We start from the raw sequence: 22,772 nt of genomic DNA, 5'->3' as shown, positions 1-22,772 counted from the left end.
GCCTTGTGCCTGCGGTCGCCAGTGAGGTGTGCCTGCTCAGTCTGGCCCAACAATGGGCTGGAAGAGTGCTTGAAATTAAATATCTCAGGTCAAAGTGACCTGCAAAACAGAGCATAGGTTCCTCCCCGCTCCTTTGCATTCTAGAGAGTCTTATTTTTACTTGTATTTTTAACCTTTGAAATAAAATATGATAAAGAAATTCTTAGCGTCTTGTTTACTGTCAGTTTTTGTTGAAGAACCAACAAGCTTAAAGGAAATTATCTCAAGCCATTTGAAAAAGTAAAATATTTTTAAACAGAGATTTCCTTTCAGCAACTCGTCAAGCCTTTTAGTTAAAAAAAAATTACATTTTTTTAAAATGGTCAACAAATCCTTTTCCTTCTCAGCTAGTCAGCTTCTGCACTCTCAGTACCTGCAATGTCATAATCCTGGCAGACGTACAGGGAAAGATAAGGTTTCTAAAGTAAAAGACAAAGTAAACAAAATTTCTAAAGTAAACAAAGATTTTCAAGATTGTTCTGTATATCACAAAAGGGCACAGATGGTTTCTGCTCTCTGTTCATTTTGCTTTTAAGAAAACTCACACACCATACAACACTGGTCAACATATCCTTTCGAAATCTGAATGTTTTTCTACAACGGAGCATCGCAGAGAGGCGGAATGGCTGTAAGAGCTGCTGTCCCCTCCGGGATGGTGCGGCAACCACAGCACGCTTTCACTGTCACCGTGACCTTTGGGAAAGCGTATTCCATGCCCTCAACTCCACTGGGCTGCTGAGTTCACAGATCGGTCACTTTTTTCCATGAGACTGAATTTAACTCTTAATGAAAAATCTCGTTTTACTTTCCGGGTGTTTTGCAAGTATTTCAGATCCTTGTTACTAACATGCATAACAGCAACGCAACTCAGGTCTTAATTCAAGAGACATTTCTAAGACTCACACAGATTCTCCTCCAGCTGGTGCTGCTTTCCTTTCTCAACGCCTTTAAGCTAAGATCACTCTCCTTGTCTCTATGTGCATTAATTGCAGAATGCCAGTTCCTCAGAGCACTCTTCTGTAAGATTTAGCTGTTTCAACAGTGCTCATGGAGGAAAGTCCTGGTTGAAGTTCAGAGGAGGGTTGTGAAGGCTTTCACAGGCATCCCCCAGCTCCAGCATCTTCACATCCCTGACAGCACACGCACCAGCTGACTCGGGCAGGCTCTCCTCCTCCTCCCTCCAAAGAGGACTTCCTGAGATCTTGCTTTTTCCTAATATAAAAAACCTCTTAACCCTTTAAATGATTAAACAAAATACAATTTCTGTTTTGCACAGCCTAACTGTCCCCTTTAAGGCACATTTTCTCTTGCTAGATTCACAGCTGCAATCCCTTGCCTATTATCTGTCCTTTCTGTATGACCAAATGCTCTGTCCAAGCCCTTCACTTTATCCACCTTGTCAAGAGAAGACATGGAAAACAAACACTTGCTTCTTTCTCCTGCCCACCCCTCTCAACCAGCTCCTCCTCCCAATCTAATGTGGCTGAAATACTAGAAATCAATGAAGAAGCTGGGACAGGTTCGCCCTGGCACTCAGGACATCACTTGACACATTGCAAAGTATCTACCAAAAGTATAGTACACTAGTTTGTTAGAGCTGTCCAAATGTGACAGTATCTTTAGACACTCAACACAATATTCCACTGTTTAAGACGCTAACTGGAACAAATACACACGCTTCTACATGTCAAATTTGCATTTAGCCCCACTGGAACAGAGGGCACCACTTAAAAGTACAAAACGAAGCACGTGCATAAGTATTTGGTGCTTCGGAGCCACCACCCACAAGCCCCGTGAGGCAGAGCTATGCTGGATGCTGCAGGTACACAGGGGTCTTGTCCTACCTCAGGGCAGTCGGGACTTCCGTAACATATTATTGATAAGCAATAAGCATCATCCCCACAGCAGGGAAGAGAAACAAGAAAGTCACCGAGCTTGCCATGAAACTGCACAGAGGGTCTGATACTGCTGGTCAAATCCTGTGACGAAGAGCAGCCAAGAGCCCGACCCCGTTCAAGCAAGGGAGGCAGCACTCACCAGCCTCAGCAGCCGGACACTTCCGGATGGTGAAGATCTGTCCCAAGTCTTCCTCTTCTTCAGGGAGACCTTTCTGGAGGCGCTGCAGCTTACGTAGGCTTTCACTCCGCTGGTGTTTCATCGAGCGCACGTGCTGGATAAGGTTCAACTTGGCCTTGGTGGAGTAGTTACAGAGGACACAGTGGTAATAGCAGCTTTCACCCTCAACCCCACTCTCGTGATGCTGAAGGTGCTGTGAAGAACAAAGTAGAGAGATATGAATTTCCTGTATCATCTCCAGTCTCCCTGGGTTAGTCCACTGTAAATTACTAAAAGCTACCTGGGAATTAAGTAAGAAACCACATTTTGACAAAGACACAGTAAGATCAGCCTGTTTATTCTCAAGGTACTGTGCACTCTCCCGCTTAGAAGCAAGAAAAACGTAACACACTGAAATGAGCACAGAAGCAAAAATCAAGATAGGCAAGATCATCTCCTTCAGTGAAAAAAAATACCAGATCCAACATTAACAACTATTCACGACCTACGCATGGCTAATTCTTTCATATTTAAAGCTTATCCTGGGAGGGGATCCAACTTCATGTCAAACAGATAAAATTAAATTTGATAAATTCTCATTGAAAACTAAGAAGAATAAAACCAAAGCAATCTTAGAACACAATGAACCCATTAGATCGGGAGGTCCTGGAAACAGCGTATGGAAACGGAGCGCGTGCCATCCTATCCATCATCCAGCACTCCGTTCCCTGGCATCTAAGTTTTACTCCCTTGGATCTGGAAGAAAGCAGCAGCCTGGCCTGGAATACGGCAGTGACAGCGAGCCAGACTGAAAAGCCAATGGTGAGCATGCAGCTGGGTATCACCGCAAGAGGTTAGCACTTGGAAAAAAAATCTTGTCACCCTCTGAAGCTGTGCTATCACAGCCAATATAGCTAATTTGACAGTATTACACCTTGATTATTTGACAAAATCTATCAATTGTCTGGCATAGAGGTCCATACCGCTAGGGAAACGAATAGCTGTTTTATGTCATAGATCCCAAGAATGCGGCAGTTAGTTCTTAAAACCAGAGGGAAGAATTTACTGCTTACAGCCATGTCGGCTGCCACAGCACAGCCTCTCTCCATTCAGTTTGGGTAGTGGCAGGGCTGAGAGTTCACAGTAACTTTCCCGGTCCCCACAGTGAGGGGAGAAATGGATACCGAAGTCAAATGACATGAAAGACTCCTCAGTGAAACCCATTTGGTGTTTCCACCACACGCTTAACATTTCAGCTAAGCAATAATCCCTACCAGCTCCTACTGTCCGACCTCAAGACCTTCTAGTCTTCTGGGTCATCTTATGAAACCCCTTCCTTGCCACGCACTTCACCAAGACACAGAAGTAAGGTGATTTGGACATGAGCTCAAGGTTTGTCAATCATAAATATTGCCTACGTGCAGCCAGGACCTTCTGGTAAAAATTCTGACGTGTATTATCTCAGTTACAGCTAAGATAAGATTAAAGACACATATTACCCAGCGCTGTGTGCTTAGCTAACACGGAGGAAGGAGAGCCCTCTGAGTCTAGGAATGATTAAAAATAGGATAGGAGCTGATGCTGAGGCTTCTGATTGGAAGGGCGAGGGAAGAGAATAAATGTATTCTAGATCTGGCTAATTAGACTAGCCTCTTTTGGGATCGCAATGTATTTAATTAAATTCACTGTAATATTTGAAGAATCCACTAGGGCACTAATCCCACCGGTGCCCTCAAAAGATTTTTTGCTGTTTTCCCTCATAAGAACTTCTTCTTCCTTTCATTTCTATTGTTTGCATGCATTACCCTCTTCCTGAGCTAGAAAAAGAGAAATGGCTTAAGACATAAAAAGCTAAGGTTAGCGAGCCAGTCGCAAGAGCCACATGACCGGCTCCCATGGCCCAGCTTAACCAGCCTTGCCCTGCCCCGCTTAGATCCAACCTCTGCAATAAAACCTCCCTGCCGCCCCATCTCGCTGCAGGCTGGGGGTCTCGCTCCAGAAGGCGCATGGCAAGCCCCATCTCCCGTCAGCTGAGAGGCACGTCGGGGAAGACCCCGTCCTACAAAAACTGCGTTGAAGCTCAGAAAGTGCCAACGGGCTCAGCAGCAGCTTCTGCGAGAAGCCAGAGGAAACCCCCAGTGAGCAATTAACAGAAAAAACTGGTCACAGGTTCAAGGAAGTATTAAGGACATGGTTTCTGTGGGAACCAGAGGCACAGTCTGTACTGCTGTCATTTAAAGAGGGATTTTAGGAAAACATTTGTTTTAAACAGTTTAATAAATGTGTCTTATTTTCTGCTCTTCTTTTGCTCTCAGTCTGTGCATATGCGGTATGTTCCAACATCCCTTGTGCTTAGGTCAGCTTCACCTGCCTGTAGTGCGGGAGGAGTAAAGACCTGAGCGGTGCCACCACCACCACCAAGTCCACCCCCGACGTGCCTACCCCTCATTCACATCAGTCTTCCAAGAAAGGAAAGGAGCAGGCCAGAATAAGACAACACAAAGGATGAGCAAGTACTGGCTGTGAGTTGCTGGAAGTGATGAAATGCTGGACAAGTATGTGTAGTTATTGTCCATCATACTGTTAAGCTTTCCCCTTGTGAGAATTTATCCGTATCACAGAAAACAAATTCAAAATATTAAACCAGAACCTCGTTAGAAGACAGATCAACTTGAAAATCAAAGGAATATATTGTTCCTAGGAAAACCAACCAACTTCTGTCAGAGAACATTGATTTCTGCAAGTCTGGGGGGGTGTTCGCCCCCTCCCTCTCAACGATAGGAAACTTCCAACATCTGGTTCTTCACGCATGGCATGCAAAATATTGATCAGGTTTAGTCAAAGCTCCACTTTAAATCAGAAACAGACAGAGGAACGCTCTGATGGAAACCATACGGCTCACAAGTACAGCTTCCCAGGGGGACGCGGGCTGTTCCTGTACATACACTAACCGCAGCACAACACCGCACTGCTCCCAACACCTATTCCTACACACAAATCAAACCAAATCTGACCCATCTTCCATCTGGGAAGTGCTCAGGTCTCCGGGCAGAGCTGCACTCTTGCTCCATGGCACAGTGAGTAGCGCAGGAGGATCCTGCTCAGAGATCTCATCTCCTCCATTTGCCGTAACCCCTGCACCGCCTCCCCCAACCTTCACCGCAGACCTCCTGTGGAACACCAGTCCCAAACACCCCAGGTCTGGTAATTTCATCTCAACATCAAGAGCTATCCACCGCGGCTCTGCCCTGCGCGCCCCAGGGTGATCTCCCCGCGGCGCAGCTGCATTGGAGCAGGACGGCGAACAAACGCCCGGAGGAGGCACTGCCATCCACCGCCCCGCCAGCTGCCGACGGTGGCCGGAGCCTTGTCTTTAGCTTCTCGCAAGGAAATTATTATTTTGAAGTGACTCCATATCAAACTGCACTCACCGGGCGGCCGCGCTCGTGCCGGCAGCCAGGATGGATTCAGCCCTGCCCCACCAGACTGCTTAAAGAGCATTTCAGGCTGGTTTAGGGAGTATTGCATATCAACCTCCCCCTTCCTCTGGGTTTGGCTTGGAGAAGTCATCAAGTTGGGAGGGTCTGAACACAAAGACAGTTTAAATAAGCAAGAGAAAAATTATAACTTGTGCTTATACGCACTGCAGAGCGCCGGGGGCCAGCAGACAGCAATCAATCCCTTTGGGGCATGCACTGCGCACAGCCGCCGGCCCCCCGAACACAAGAGGAGGGAGAGAGAGGCGACTGCACGCAGGTGGTGTCCACACCAGTGCTGCCCACAGCCCCCCAGTGCCGCCATTAGGCTAGGGCAGGGGATGCAGAGGGCGAGGGCGCAGACCCACCAGGGCAGGAGAGGCGCCCGCACAAGAAGGAGCGAGCGTGTGTGCGCCGAGACGAGCTGACCCTCGCCGCACTGATGGACTGACTTTCCAACCCTTGCTCTCTAACATCTGGCTTGGAATTGTTTTCTTCTAATAAATAATAGCATAACGAATGTTCACAGTGTATGACTATGGAAATCTAATTTTTAAACAAAGTAAGGAATGACGCTATATTCAGTTTTTCTTTCTCTCCACCTCCATCCTTCACATACCCAGAATTTTGTTTATTTTACCATCTATCTTTCCTCCATCTAACGCTGCTTCACCCACAGTATTTTTCAATAATCATGGAACTTAATGCAACAGCTGTATTAATCTGACTGCAGGCAGTCCTCCTCACTCCCATGCCATGTACTCAAACTACGTTCTTCGGAGATGAGACTGTTGTAATCAGGACTGAGGATCCGTGTTGCTGCTATTACACAAGTAATGAAGTCTCCTGTAACACCTACACCTTTATAGGTGTTACTGTAGTTAATGTTAACCATTTAATCTGGTTTCTAAAAACTTTTTTATATCTTTTAAATTTTAACAGATGGTAAATCCCTAACTGCTCAAAACCTCTTCTGTATTAAGTTTATTTCAGCCACTATGTGAAGAGCCTGATTTCTACGGTAACATGAACAGATAATCCTCCCTATAGCACTCTGTTGCCAGAAGGCACAATGTTATTTTCCAAACCCTCTTTGCTATGTTTAGTGGGTCAGATGCTGTTCTGAGGGATATATGAACTGTAACCCTAGCTCACTTGGGAGACGCAATAACCACTTTGAACTATCTTGTGCTTTTGATGTTTATTATTCATTAGACAAAAGGCCCAATTTCTATGCAATTTTAACTTTATCTTGTATAATACTTCCCCTTTGGAAGGCCCTAAAAGGGGCGAACCTACACTGACAACAGTGGGAATCTCACAAGCCCTTGGTCTGCAAGCTGGAAGACCAACCATCTTTGCAAGTGGTGAGATCCCACCTCCACCCTCAGGAAGCCCTGATGGTACAAAGAGCGGTAGAACATGTGAGAAAACTTTCTGCAGGCTCGAGGACGGCCCCTTTCTTCTGCAGACCTCAAAATGACAACAAGCAGTAGACAGAAATTCCACAACTGCCCCCAACAACAAGCAGCCTGTGCTCTCCTGCTTGCCCCTCTGGTGTGCAAGGATTCCCCGCACGTGCCAAGGTGTCTGTAGGCAGAAAAAAGCAGGTGAAATAACAGGCCTGGGGGCCAAAACACAAAGTGGGAAAATAATCTCATGAACTCCATGCAACAAGCAGAGAAACAACACTAACAACAAGAAAACGCTTCCTCGCCGCCAGCTAGCTAACAGCATCACCAGCCACAGCGGTGACCTGGACCCGAAACCAACCGAATCTGCGATCCATGCAAGAGCACTGACAGGGACAGTCAAAGCCAGTCCACTGCCCTCTTGCTTACACAAACATCCTTCTGCTTACCAACTCTTGATTGCTCAGTAAGGCCATGTGGTGGTATGGATAATTGATAAATAGTCTGGAGAAATCTCTTTCAAATCACTTTAGATCACTTTCAATCACTTCCTCCAGCTGACACCTTACAGGACAATCCTGCCACAAAATTAGAGGCCACTGAACTACCAAGAGATTCTTTAAGAAACGCTCCACCGAAGTGATCAGTCTTGAACATCTTTGGAGGAGGTTTTTTTCCACATATAACACTATTATTACCACTGAACTCAGCACAACGGCTGTTCTGTTAGAATGGGTAAAATTAGTATGGATTTAAAAGAATTGACAGATGCAGCTGAGGAAGATGGAGCCAAAAATCTGCTGGAGGGTTATGAAAGCTGTGGAAGAGGGCAGCACCGCAGACTTGCACGGCTCTTTCTTCTGCCTGCGAGCACCTACGTCTGACCAGCGTTAACGATGAGACCCAGAGCCAGCGGGACCCATTAAGCCCACGATGGCACACAGAACCAGGGGAGCACCAGCACCGCAGAGGTTATGTGAGATTTTGAACCACGCAAGGTTACTGTGAGAGCCAACACCAACATACACTCCTGTGTTCAGGAGGAGGTGCTGGAGGCACGCCAACACTATGAACACATCCTCAGCACAGGGGGATGCCCAGGGATTGACTCTTCCTCAGGGTGAAATCAAACATGGGTAATTAGTAACAGGCTTAGTAGGAAACATTTCACATGCCAGCAAGAACTGTGCCTGTGACAATGCACTCCCGGGGAGATAGACGAGATGCAACCCTCACACCAGGGCTGGAGGGGAGGCTACAGGTCACCATGGAAAGGGACCAGACCCTGCAGCAGACCTCAGAAGCCTCCTAAGCGTCTCTTGGCCCCCATGCGCCTCTGATCTGCTGCACGAGATAAATCACACAATCCTGGAAGAGAAGAATCTGAATTTTTAATGAAAGTCATGTGGATGCAGCTGTCTGATCCTGGACTGTTCCAAGTACTCCATAAAAGTCAGAGCTGGCCCATCCGTCTTGCTCTCCTTTCACACCTGCAGCCCCGGCTGGAATTTCCTGGAGCTGACGGAGACGTGGGGCGGACGCAGCACGCAGCGAGAACACATGCTGGCTATGCGCTGGGAAGGGCTGGTGTGTTCACAGCCACCCCACGGCCCAGATGTTTTGAAAGGAGGAAAAAATTGATTCTCCATACAGCAGGTTCAAAAGATGAACTTACGCTCTTTTGTATTCCACCAACGTCCTGCGATTGTTTACTGCTTCTGAAGAAGTAGCGTTACAAAACCCTTCCCTCCTTCCAGCCTCTCCTGCTCCTTGCGTAACAGCTCCTCGCGCAGCTTGCAGCCTGTGGAGTTCAGACTCACATGCCCACAACTTTTTGCAGTTTAGCTTGTGGTAACTGGAACAGCCTAATGGTGAGCATCACTCCCCCAGTTCCAGCTAAAGCTTCCTCAGTATCACCCAAGCCCTTAAAACATCCACCACAAGATGAGGACAAGACGACTTTGTGCAACAAATGTGGATTTTGATTTACCTTTTTGTTTCTGATCTTTATTTTTCCTTCCAAAAGGCTGGAAATGTAGCACTCCCTCCTGCCAAAGAGGCTGAGATACTTGATGCAAGTCCCCAAGTCACACAGAAAACCTTGAAAAACCGCACCAACTGCCCCAATTAACAGCCAGTCCCTACACTCCCCTTCTGAACCTGTACTTTTCGTGCCCTCCAGCCCTGCCTGGAGTTGAGTGAATGCCCCCAGTACCGTGATGGGGCCAGCGCAGACACTGTGAGCCCCATGCAGGCGCAGAGCCGCCGAGCAGAACCGAGCATGGCTGAGCAGAGCCCCCGATGACCATCACACCACGAGGCTCCGACTGCGACGCCACAAAGTGGGAGGGAGGCAAGAACAAGCGACTTTCCTCAAGGAGGACCCCAACAGCAATACACAGGGCAGCTGAGCAGAGACCTGGGGAAAGGTCAGTAATAATGCATGAGGCACAAAAATTCTCAGTATCTCCAAGTAACAGCTGATCACCCGTGCAGCACGGGAAAGGAGTCGTCCCCATGGGGTCCCACCCAGAGGCCATGGGCCACAGATGCTGTCCCTGCTGGCCACAAGGCTGGTGCTTGCTGTGCTGAAACGCTTTTGGATTCTCCCATAAATGACCCCAAAAGCCACCCAGCAAACGGGGTTTGCTCCACCAGCCCTTGAAGTCTCATTAAAAGCCAAATATTGCTCAGCCTAAAGATGGAGAGCTCAGCATGGATTTTACTGAACGTTAAATCAACCAGCAAGCGTAGCCAGCAAACTCTGTGGCACTTTAACTTTAAATAATGCAATAATTATTGAATTTCCTTTTTATAACCGAAGTGCTGGAATGTAAACAATGGGGCTGTAATTGCAGGAAGGGGGGATCAATAGAGGCAATCGTTTTCAGCCATGTTAATTGTAAATACAATTGCTCCAAGATGTCAGCCTCGTTCTTCTCGCTCCCAGAATCATCCTAACGGATGACAGAGTCCAACTTTCCCATTACAGCTGTTCGTTCCTTTAAGAGGTTCTCAATCAGGTCTGATCAATCTGTCAAGATAATGCATGGAGTAAGTAAGACTCTTCCAAACACAAGCTCCCAATCAATAGCCCGGACCTGCTTAATGAGGAGGGGCTAAAGCCCAGAGGGAGGCAACAGTCCCAGCTTCTGCTCGGCTCTGGCAGCTAACTTCATGGGGCCTTGCTAAGCCGATCAGCTCTTAACGAGGACATTGTTTATGCAGGCTGCGATGAGCAGCATCCCCACATATTCACAGTCCCCCAGGGTCAGTGGGCAAAAAACGACAGAGATTAACAGAAAACAAGAGGCAAGAAAGGTTGAACTTGTATTCACCCCCCCTTTTAAATTGTGCAATAGACCTGAAAGTACTAATTAATCATTCGTTAGAAGAGATCCCCAAAGACGAAAATCTGTGTGGGACCATTGAAAGTATAAGAGCATCGCTAAGATTTCTCCCCTACGCTCGAAAAAGAACAAAGTGTACGGTAAAGCCCGCACTTGCCCGGCTGCGCCAGCCATCCCCTTCCACCCCAGGAGAGGCACTGGGAGCCAGAGGAAGCGCGACAGCAGGCCAGCTGGAAACCTCCCAGAGGGAGGGAGGAGATGTGAAGCGAGTGAAGGTAGCAGTCAGAGATGCCATTCTCCACCTCTGTGATTTCATTCAGGCAGCACACGGGTATCCCTTTGTACAGCTGGGCACTGCACTACATGCTGGCTGAGCAGCCAAGAAGGGGAGAAAAGGGAAAGGTCCCACTTTCCAACTTTCGAGAATTTTCCAGATCCCTGAAATCTTCGCAGCCCTCCCCAGGGAGGCACAGGCGTAAGCACTGCTATATGTGGAGATGAATACAGGAGTGTGTGTATTGATCTTGCTAATTATAGTGATAAAAACAAAGCACAATTGAGAGTACATTTCCTATCAGCTGTTCTGAAAAGTGCTGCCCTCAACCTTGCATGTTCCCGCTCCGGCCATGGCTTCTGCTGCAGGACCCACGACAGCCCTGTGGGTCCGCATGGGCATCCACCGCTACTCACTTGGGCACCTCTGACAAACTTAAATCCAGTAAACTCCCTGTGAAATGAACACTCCTGTTACCAATGAGGAACATGAGGGATGTTAACCGTGAGCCAAGCTTCACACAGCAGTTTCTGCAGAGCAGCACAGTGGTTTGGTGATGGTGGGGTTCTTCTGCGGCCTTGAGAGTTAACCAAAACCTGAATTGATGACATTTTGCTCCTCAGGAAAACATGCAGTTTTGTCACTTCATATTTTCCATCGGTGCTGTCATCCCTGGAGAAATATGACAGAAAAGCTGTGCTTTGTTTTTAAAAGCAGTGCCTGCAAAGTGTATGGACAGCAACAGAATGAAGTTATAAAAACAGCAAGAAAATTTTTGCCATGACTCAACAACGTCACTGAGGAGGTCGGGTCATCCTGTCCACTCCTTTCTCAGTGCTGGTGACAGCCAAGAGCTGAGGAATTCGGGGAGCCTTATCTTTCCCAGGGTTAGGAAAAGAAATGGGAAAAGAACAGCTGAACATGAAGACAAGACAGTAACCAAAAGCAGGCTCGACAATCCCACTACCCAGTTGTTTTTCTTTTTTAACGTATTTTGTACATATACTTGAAAATAATAAGTTCAGTGTGAGTTGTTAAGCTGTGAACACTCAGGTGAACTGGAGCAGCCTGTAAATATGGAAATGCACTAGATAAAAGGCAAATTATATAATAAAAAGGGCTGAGGGAAACCTGAAAAGACAGCAAGATAAAAATCTGTTGTCCATATTGTAATTATATGGCTGTTGAGTGATTGAAGAAGGCTTTCTGTAACACAGAACAAGACTAGGACTATCTGTACAGGTGATGCATTATTTCCTCCAGCAGCAATAGGAATGATCCATATGTTACACTGCGAGGGATCTCTGAGGAGGCTCTGCGTGTTCAAAGGTACAGCACGTAACACACACTCAGTCTTGTGTTGTTAACACTGCCTCAGACTTAAAACAACTACCCGAAACCTTCTCTGTATGAGCGGAGAGAATTTAAGAATTAAATGAAAACTATTTTTTTCTCCATATTAAGCCTTTCAGAAAAGAAACCACCACTCTCTGAAGAAAACGCTTGAAGACCGTTTCGCATTCGCTGTGCTCCTCACCACATCCCGAAGCTGAGAGGCGCCCGCGTGCACTGGGGACCGGCACAAGGAGACCCCTGCAAAGAGGGAAGTGGCCCGATGAGAAGTGCCCCCCCTTTATGTTCAGGGCAGCCGGCTCTCGGCACGCAGAAGGACGGACAAGAGGCTTGATGCCCCTCCAGCGAGCTCTCCCCAGTCCTTTCATGTTCTGGCTTGGCTCCAGGTGTCCCAGCAATTTCAGCTAGAACCCGAACAGCAAATTAGAGGAAGGTGGTGGAAGTGAGGTCCTTCCAGAGGCGCTGCAGGGACAGGAGGGTGCCACTGCCACTAGCCCACGGGCAGTGTTCCTGCAGACACGCGCGCAGCAAGGGACCATTGTAATAATGCTCCATAAAACCATGTGGGAAATTGAACCAGCCGCAGAAAACCACACTGAGTTCACGTTATTTAATAAAATACTACAGACACAGATTAACTTCCCTCGCCCAGTATTTATTGTTTCATCTATCTCTAGAGAAGTTACAAGCGCTATGATAGACTGAAGATTTCCTTGTTTTCATATAGCTTCTTTATAACTTCCTACAGCAATGTACCACATTGAATCCGAACAGATAACCATACAATAACAACAACAATACACAAGACAATTTTTTAATCCTCTCCATAAATCGAAGAATATCAATATCGAAGAGATGGATGACACAACCTCCCCTCACAGAAGCCAACAAGGACGCATTTAGGAACAACAGACCAAGCTCATCCTTCGTTCAGTCCTCACAGAAACATTTGTAAGAAATGCTTTCCACCTTTTCCGATCCACTAGAGGACTCCATGCAACCTTGGCCAATGGAAGCCAGAACTCCATCCTCCTGCCCACTACAGCATGCCTGTGACACAGAAACACACAGCCCTAGACATGAAGCCATCAGCCCTTCCAAAACTCCACCTTTTGTGGCTTATGGTGGTACCCCCTCATTAGGAAGGTCATCAGGATCATTACCAGCCCTCTGCTCCGTTCCCCAGCATCCAGCATCGTACACAGCATCCCTTCTCCAGCATCCCACACAGCATCCAACCTTCTCTTCATCCCATACAGCATCAACCTTTTTATTAGGGCATGTAGCGATAGGACGAGGGGGAATAGCTTTAAACCGGAAGAGGGCAGGTTTAGATTAAACATTAGGAAGAAGTTTTTCACTTTAAGGGTGGTAAGGCACTGGAACAGGTTGCCCAGAAAGGTTGTTGAGACCCCTTCCCTGGAGGTGTTCAAGACCAGGCTGGACGTGGCCTTGGGCAACCTGATCTAGTGGGAGGTGCCCCTGCCTATGGCAGGGGAGTTGGAACTCTATGATCTTCAAGGTCCTTTCCAACCTAAACCATTCTATGATTCTATGATTCATCCAATGCCCCAGACTGAGCTGGGCTTACAGGGCCAGCCCAAGACACAGAGCCCTGGACAAAGACAAGGCACCCCCTGTGCTCTGGGGCATGTTAAGAGCTGCTACAGCAAAAGGAAAGCTGGACAGTGGCAGTGGTGGTGGCATAGCTGTGACAGTTTGAAGATCCAGATGACACAAGGATTTCCAAAAGCAGATGATATGGGAGGAGGGAGAACCAAAGGAAGGTGTGGTGAATTAGTGTGACAGAGAATGAAAGCGGTAATAGGAAATATATAATGTACCTTGAGTCTTGAAGGTAAAATGAAAATTGGTAGAGTGAGACTAAGCCACTGAAGCCCTCCCAGTAGAGCAGCACTTCTCCAGCGGTGTAGACTGCAGGGCTGGGCACCAAGCTGGGCAGCCAAGACTACAGCCTTTGATGCAGTTCTTGTGCTGCAGTATACCCAAAACACACGGACAGGAGCACCATCTGATTTCAGACAAGCACTGTGAAGGTAAGTTCATTAAGTGTCCGTGAAACACACAAACAGAACACAGAGCACCACAGAAATGCCCATGAGAAAATAAATAATTCTTCATTCAGTGAAAGCTTTGGATTGTATTAGACAAAGCCTGGGGCAATGTAATGAAAGAGGAAGATAAAAAGAAACGGAATAATTACTCATTCACAGAATGAAGCAAGAATCCTACTGGAAAAATATGTATGGAAATACTTATAATTAAAAACTATAATAATGCCTGCACACAAAGGGCTGGATTAAGGCAACCTGAAGACTGATATTTTCTATGTTTAAGATGGTTGCAAGGGCTTCTGCAAACGGAATAGACACTGACGTGTCTTAGGAATTGCATATCTAAATTCAGGCAATTGTTCCATGCCCCACACCACTGAGCAACTACCATGTGAGGAAAGCCACCAAGTTCTTGCTGAGGAGAAGCCTTCCAACTACAGCCTCTCCTAAATTGGAGAGGAAGATCTCCTCAGCCCTTGAACAGGCAATGGTTCCCACCACGCGTTCTCAGGCCTGGTTTCCACCAGAAAGGACACGTCAATGACCCATGACAATTTACAGCAGCAGAACTGTTTGGCTGGTGTATTACATACACGTCCTCCAAGCAGTTTGCAGCCTATGAATGGATTGGGTTTGCTGCTCTAACTTCATCCGCAACAGGCTCTCAGCTTGCAAGACTGCCAGGAAGAGGGGCAATTTTTCTCCACAATCTCAAGGGACACTGGTATGGTAAGTGCAACCTCCCCTCATGACACCCTAAGAGGCTGGTGTTGGCACAGCCTCTCATCCTTGCCACTGATTTTTCCAAGCCTCTCGGTGGAAAAGGTCAGTATTTTGTACCAGCAGCAGATCTTCTGCTCTTCATTCCATCATCATAAGCCAACACCCACACAAGACATTGTCCTTATCAGAAGGGCAGAAATTAAACAAACTGCATTTCACTGCCACAAAAATAAGAGCAGGCACAGCTGTACAGAGCTGGGGAGCAGCCAGGGGATGTTGACAGATCTGGTGGCGCTGTTGGTACAACCGTCTGAGCACCACGCAAACACGAAAATGAACCTGAAATAAAAGGGACAGTCTGAGATAGCTGCAGCCCCTTCCCTAGCTGTCAGTCTTCATTCCTAAGCACTTTAAACCCAAGGAAAGACGCTGAGGCACGCGAGGAGAGCAGGAACTGAGGAGAGGCGCTCAGGGTCAGAGCATCCCACTCACTCTCCTGTGCTCTTCCTCGCACCCACACCGGCTGCAGACCCCACACACTGGATGAGGCTTTGTCTGAAGGACAAAACGGCTTTGTGCAGCTCTGAAAAAAAAATGAATTTGCAGCTAAAAACCTTTACCTAGCCAATGTGCTCCAGTCCTGATGATGAATATAAAATAACCCAAAGTTTCCTTCAAATCAGTAGAAATCCCCCACGTGACAGTCTTTTCCTTCCCCCATTCTTTTTCCTTATCAGTTTCATGATAACATGAAAAGACACCCAGAAAACTCCCAACAAAAGCTTTGCCAGCATAAAGATAAGGTGTAAGGGCTTATTTGACATTAAAATGTTATGGTGATACGTTGTGTTTAACCCCAAGATGTGCCTCCTGAATTACGGAATTGCTGAGACAACTAGGAAGCAGGCAAAGCTTCAAGATTACTGTTGCCCAAGGATATGGTGGACCCTGGTACGCTGAAAACATGGGTCTCCAGTAAAACGAACAACACATTTTTATGTGTTGTTCCTACTTTTATATCCTTGGTATAGGGTAGAGCCAAGTAAGCCTTACAGTGAGATTTCAGTTCAATTGTTTACCTCATCCATGAGAAATTAAACAACTAATATGATCACGGTTGGCAAGCACCTGCACATGAAACTTCCCGTAGTAAAGGTTTCTTTTATCTTCAGGAAAAGCCAAAGCGAAATCCAGTGCTCACAACCCGAAGCTAAATAAACGCAGACATGAAATGGTGCATGTATTTTGAACCAGCTCAGTCGTTAACTGTTAAAACAAAAGGATACAGCAAGTTATCCCTTACCTAGGAATTTCTGATATGAGTTTTTATAACTAAAAGCAGAAGTTTCAGACATAATTCAAAGTACAAGGTAAGAGCCACAGCTTCTCTTAAGGTCAGACTGTAACGGCCCCTCCTGTTTTTTAAAAACAAAGAAGAATCCTTTCCCCCTCCCATCGTTTTGCTGTCTAGCCCAGTGCTCACACAGCATTGAGCACGACACAAAGAGCAAGGAGGGCTTTCAGTGCCTGGACCTGTTTAGATTCCGACAGAACACGAAGCTCTAGCTGCCCGAGTTCATACGGTGCTTTCTTTCGCTGCAACTGTAACACTGGTGGTAATGTTTGTGCAAAATCTCCTGTATGTATCTAAAACCTAATTCAATTGTAGTATACTTCTGTAAAGGAATCTACAAGAGACCAGAATCATTCTGAATGTTAGTTGCAGCTATTCCCTCCAAGACAGACTACAAAAATGGAAAATACAGAGCTTGTAAAAAAGTGCACTGAAGCAAACAGAATAAAACCCGAGATGATAAATGTCTCTGCTATTTGGTGCTCCCTTTGTTCAAGTGTATCTGCATCCACTTGTATTTGCCGTATACAGGTACAGAAACTCCCGGGAAAAGGCAGGCACGGTATTTATTTGGTTTAGCAATTTTGGGTCTGCAATCCACAATGTAAAGTCTGTAGAGACATACACGGCATAAGTGATAAATACTGCGAAGGCAGCACTAATCAGCATTAGGAGTACTTACTGACTGCTGCAATTCAGAAATAAAATGGAAGCAGCAAAATCTTTTTTGGAAGCAGTGTCCACTCACGGCAGAGAAGCATGAAGAGATGATAGATTTCTAAATCCCATTTATTAAATTGCATATGTAACTCCATTTACACCAGTAGCCCTAAGATTCTCATTTCTGTGACCGTGGGGGATTAACTTCTTTGCAAAGATACTTGCTTGGGGTTAGCGTATGCTATCAAGAGGCCAGTATGCGGGTTTCATGTCTTGCTAATCCACTTGCCCAACCCAGCCCTATTTTAATAGGTCTACCTGGGCAATGCAGTGCATACACCAGAACACCCAGGTAAGTCAAAAACAATGGGGTGTGAAAACAATAAAAGCAGAGTTCTTACTTTGTGGGACTACAGGAAACACACGGGCAGACAGAAGCTGTCTGTAACACAGACCCCATGACATGAAAACACCACCTACAGAAGGACTCCAAAGTCTTTAAATCTACCCCACCTATGGCCAAGGAATGCTCAAGAACCAGCTCTGGGTCAGCCGGTCTTCTCCAGGGGACTTCTAGCACAGCACATGCATCTGCATCTGCTCCATTTCTAGCAATGCAGCTGGTGGTCAAAAGCCAAAACTATTCAAGAGTACTGTCTTTCTTCATGACTCCTCCTATGGGCATTGATCCTGGGTTCATCAGCAGGTACCACAACCAGGTACACTCTGCAACTACCCACAGAAGTACAAGCATGGTCCTAATGGGACATACCTGTATGCAACATCCCGGAGGTACAGAACAGTCCCACAAACACTGTGGGTGTTACAATTTACATCAGCAGTTCTCAAACTGGGACACCTTCAGGCATTTTGCTGGTGAGGATGCAAGTCATACCTGAAGGGAGGAAGGCGTTAATCACCACAGGAGAGCTCCCAGCTATTCTTCACTCCTCTGCTTACCCTGCCTAAGGATCCTCCTTCCCCTGGCACATACGTGAAGACTACAACTCTTTAAGGCAGTTTCAAAAAGAAAGGATGGCTGATTCAAAAATTCAGGACCTGCTGAATTAGGAGTTTCTCTGCAGCACAGATTGGGGGACAGGAGGACAGCCGGAGAGGGAAAAAGCTGCAAGTAGAGCCAGCAGGAACCCAGACAAGGGGACAGGACCTCCCTGCCTGCAGTGTGACCCAGGTGGCACCCAGAGCCTTTGCCACAGCTTGAGCCATTATCCACAGCCCCACACCAAGCGGGTATTTGATGTGCTCCTGTCTTAGCCCCCTCATGCACACAAGCCCTTCCTGCCTCTTCCTTCCACCCCCTTCACTGTTCTGCTACTTTTAGCTAAATCCACCTTGCAAAAAGCTTTTGGTGTGACCATGCAGCTCCCCCCATGCCAGCACGCTCTTTTTTGCTCCTGACTGAGAAGCCGATCTGCACCCCGACAGCAACCGCCAGCAGGGGCTCAGGCTAGTGCCGAGTCTTTGCATAGCACCAGCAGTGCCCTGGTTTCTGCAGCTGGCCTGGAGACACCAACAACTGAGAGAGGAAAGAGTCCTCACCCCTTGCAGATGTGGGCAGCTCTTGCCCCATGGGGGGGCAGGGAAGCAGCCCCATGCAGAGGGACTGCGGACTGAGGGCGGCTGGAGGATGCACCGGCATCCCATGTGCTGCCAGCGAGTGCCCCGGCGGGTGTTCTCGGGGCTGCCCAAAGCCACAGCGCGTGGGGAGCCCCGCCAGATGCGGGTGCTCCAAGGCAGCCGTGGCTGCACGTGCCGGGAGCTCCGGCGGCGGAGCTGCGAGACGCCGTGCCAGGCACGCTTGCTGCCGAGAGAGATGAGCGCTGTGCTCCTTCCCCACCAAAAACCCCGAGGCCTCCTGCGTGTATGCTAACCACAACCCTTTGAGAGGCTCGTGTATTTACAAACTGAGGCATGTTGAAATCAAAGGGGATACCATATGACATAATTCACATTAAAATGTCAACAGGCTGACAATTTATAGAGTCAATCCACCGAAGGTGGGGAGAACTAAGATGCGGTAATTGTTTAATTCCCGCTTAAACCAACAGCAGCTTTACCTTCAAACGCGGTACAATGTGCAGGGCCTTTCAGGCGTGCTGTCAGCCAAGTGATGCCAGCCGCTGGCGCTCGGCCAGGAATTAGATAACAGCGTTAACTATTTATAAGCACTTCTCACCAGCAGCGAGCGGGGCGCAGGGCTGGGGAAGGCGGGATGCCGCTGGAAGAAATGCAGCTCCAGCCCACCCCACAGCAAATATTTGCCATCAGCACAAGGACAACCTGTTTTTCAGGAAGGCAGAGTCCCTTCTCATTAGGGCACTCGAGGTGCAGCCCCGAGCCTCTGCAGCTGCCGGTCCCATCGCCACAGCTCGCCAAGGCACGGCACACCTTTCCTCAGGAGGGGACACCACCGGACCGCGAGCTCTGTGGGCACAGGCTGATGAAGCTGCTTGCACAGTGCCTGGCACTGAGCGGCCCTGACCTCAGCTGGGACCCACAAACACCACGCCAACAAAACAATGGAGGCATGAAGTGCCCCAGCCATAAATTACTTTAAGGCGCGCGTGAACTTTTTACCCCAGGTAGATGGCAGCAGCTTTGCCAGTATCAAATATATTGCGTTGTTTAGTGAGACACGACACCTGGGCCACCTCAGCTCGCTGACATCCCTTGCCCACAGACAGGCTGCTGGCGACACGTCTTGTAGCCTGCAATAACGCGTAAGAAAGGCATGAGAGAGAAATATGCACCACTGGGAAAAATTTTACCTGGATAAACCACAGCCAATAAATTTTCTATAAATGCCGGCTAACGCTGCCCCTTTGAGAGCAATGGGAAGGGACTGCGCGGACTCCAGAGTCCTCTGCACAGACTTGCTGTCTGTACATAAACAGTAACACCTCATTCTCTCTTCTACCTCATTAACTGAAACGCATTAAAACAAGTGTGCATTGGGAGCAGAAAATGAGACTGTTAAACCAAGCTGATATAATCCTCATCAGCTGTGGGAAATGAGAACACATCCATTATGCTGAATCAAGTGCGCCAACTGTGATTTACCGATAATGTTAAGACCCCAAGAAAGATGCTCTTCCCCCTGGACTGTATCTCTCCTGCTTCTTTCACACCAGGCAGTTCAATCCGATGCCTTCAGGATTGTCTTGTGTGTTATACCCAGAGCACTGGGGTTGCTTTGCCCATTCCAGCAGTCACCTTTCAGGCACAGTGCTGTGGATCTTGGTCTGGCACTGCAGACAGCGTTGTACAAGTCTCCGGTCCTCAGAAGGTATCTGCTCAGTAAGAAGTAGGGAACCCTCTGACTCTACTAGTATGAAAATGGAATAAAATGCCAAGCCAACCAGCAGAGCACACACCCAGAAAATGGGACACTTGAGAATCACAATCTCAAACCGGGACATGCACACACAGTGTGACACCGGTGTCTGACAATGGCAGGGTATACCTCGGGTGACGGACACACTGCTGAGGTGTTTGCACCTTACCTTAACGTTACCAGCCTGCAGAACAGCACAAAGGGGAGAAAATACCACAGCACCTACATATAAAACCACCAATGCTAACACCACTGCATCATTACAGGTGTCCCCTAATCCCCCAGGCTGGTGACCAAATGCAGCAGGAGACCGAATCAGGGGAGTCTTAGCAGAAAGCTGTCACGCGGTGACCACTAACCTTCAGCAGCAAAGGACCAGCTCCGTACGAGGGTAAGGAACTGCTCCCTTCTTCTGGGGGGCAACCAGGACTCGTCCCTGCCCTTACAAGCAAAGACTTGCTTGAGATGCTGGATAAAGGCTCATGTTTTTCTTACCCCAGGGAGACAGAGTAAGGGGACCCTCCCGATGGCACAGAAGCTGCTGGCTGCAGAAACCGGACAGACCACATTCACGTCAGACAGATGAGCAGCTTCAAGCCCTCCACCAGCCTTGGGTTTGAACTGCTGACCTTACCGGAGCGGCTCAGGTTTCCAAATTCTCTTTTCCTTGCGCCAAGCGGCGCTTCTGGTGCAGCAGGACGGGGTCTCCTCTCCCCAACGCCTCTGCCTCGCCTCCCTACTTAGAGCAATAATGTAAACAACCACTTCAATACTCACATCTGCTATTTTAGAGTTTTTGAACCAAACATAACTATTAAACAGCATTTCTCTCCGAGTGCAATCTATTGGAGAGCAGTCTAGGCTCAGCTCTCTGGGACTCGTTCCTCCATACGAACCTCGGGGAGCGAAAAGGACACACCAGGGTCTAAACCGGCAGCTTCCAGCAGCCTGTGCAGGCATTTTGAACAGGGTCCATGAAGTCTGTTTAACCAGCATGATGTGTGCAACAGAATCACAAAGAAACAGGCATTTAAAGTGACATCTGTTGGATTAATTAGCTGTGTAATTAGCCTCCCCTCTGTGGAGATAGGCTTTGTTACTGCTGCCTGAAACTTCCCCAGGTGATTTTCTTTGTAACCATCATTCTTCAAGCATGAGAAAGAGAGGAGTGGGTGGGACAGGATTGTAATGCCTGTTCAGAAAGAGAGGCAGGAATAAAGTCTCGAGGCCATTAGGCAGCTGAAGGGAAATAAATGGCAGCAGGTCAGAGGACCCTAACCGCCAAATAAACGCGGTGAAACCCAAACAGGTCACGTGCATCAGTCCTTGCAAATTCTGTAACCGCGGGCAGCCCTGCACAAGGGATGAAAGGAAGGGATAAAATTCAAATTTTTACATTCTCCCCAATTAGATCAGAGCATCCTGGCCTCTGCCTCCTGCAGCAGCTCCCCATTCTCCCCAGCTTGCGAGCCCCCAAGCTGACAAGGGGGAAGTCAGAGCAGGCTCAAACAGCCGTGTGACAAGGCAGAGACTCTGTTTCTACCTGAGCCGCCACAGCCTGTTCTGCTGGGCAGAAAAAATCTGAACTAATGCTTAGGACAAAGAAGAAACCAGGATCCTGGGATTAACTGCACTCCGCTGATGATTCAATGGCCAAATAAAGGTACCTCCTTAGAAAACCACCTTTCTGCTTTAAATGCAGAACAAGAGAGGGAAGAAAGGAATCGGGGCATTCATTTCTGGTGTCGGGAAAAAAGCAACATAACAATGGAGCTGTACGGCAATTCCAACACAAATCAAACTAGTACCTAAGCAAGTATTTGTAGTACAGGTTGATCCCAGCAGCTTTTTCCATATTGTGCCACAACATCCAGACCTAATTCCTCACAGCTCGTGGCAAGGGGAAGGTTCAAAATATGGGAGAAAGCAGTTTGGGAGAACAATGATACAGCACTGCGAAAAGTCAACTGACTGCAACACCTGCTTATTATCTTTAGTCTGCACAGACATGCCAAGTCCCTGCCAGAGACACGTGAGCTGGAATCTGCTCCTTGTAACACACCACCGGCACGCTGGCTTACCGCGTCCCGGTAGAGGGATCTGCAAACTCCACAAAGGTAGTAAGGGACAAACTGGTATCACTAAGCTTTTAAATAAATATCCACCTAACAGACAGCGGCAGCATTTGACATGCTGCCACCCCCCCCTCCCCAAGCGCTGGCTCCCCCCCGGGTACCGCCAGCACAGCAGAGCCCAGCCCAGCCAGCCCAGAGCTCCCCATGCCGGCCCCAGCCGTTTCAGGCGACAGTGCCCACGTGCCCAGCGCACGCGGCCACGCTCCAGCAGCGGGACAGGACGGGATGCTCGCGCTCTGCCCCGCAGCTCTACAGTGTGGGTAGCAGTCTTTGGCAGAGACAAAGTAACCCGGAGACAAGTATCTTCAAAGAGCTGCAATAAGGTTTACCGGAGCTTGTCCAACCATACCCAAAGGCACAACTTTCAGAGAACCTGTTGCACAAGTGTAACTTATTGCCTAATTTGAATTGCAGAACTTGATTGCACGCATTACAGTACAAGGCCAGAACTTTTAGGACTGGCAAGTAGGACCAAAAGAACATTATGGTATTAAGTTATGCATTATGCATA

The 22,772-nt window shown here is 47.8% G+C and overlaps 1 protein-coding gene across 1 annotated transcript in view; it reads right to left on the bottom strand.

The window, feature by feature from the left end:
• The window catches only part of ZFHX3 (zinc finger homeobox 3), a 113,570-nt gene that overhangs the window by 73,309 nt on the left and 17,489 nt on the right, over window positions 1-22,772 (bottom strand). Inside the window, 1 exon segment of the mRNA XM_009894075.1 lies at window positions 2,077-2,308. Within this exon segment, the coding sequence (XP_009892377.1) occupies window positions 2,077-2,308 (232 nt within the window).

This window comes from Charadrius vociferus, unplaced genomic scaffold (assembly GCF_000708025.1).
Source record: "Charadrius vociferus isolate BGI_N301 unplaced genomic scaffold, ASM70802v2 scaffold341, whole genome shotgun sequence".
Taxonomy (NCBI): domain Eukaryota; kingdom Metazoa; phylum Chordata; class Aves; order Charadriiformes; family Charadriidae; genus Charadrius; species Charadrius vociferus.
The sequence above is the reverse complement of the archived record's forward strand: the minus strand, read 5'-3'. Positions and strand labels throughout refer to the sequence as shown.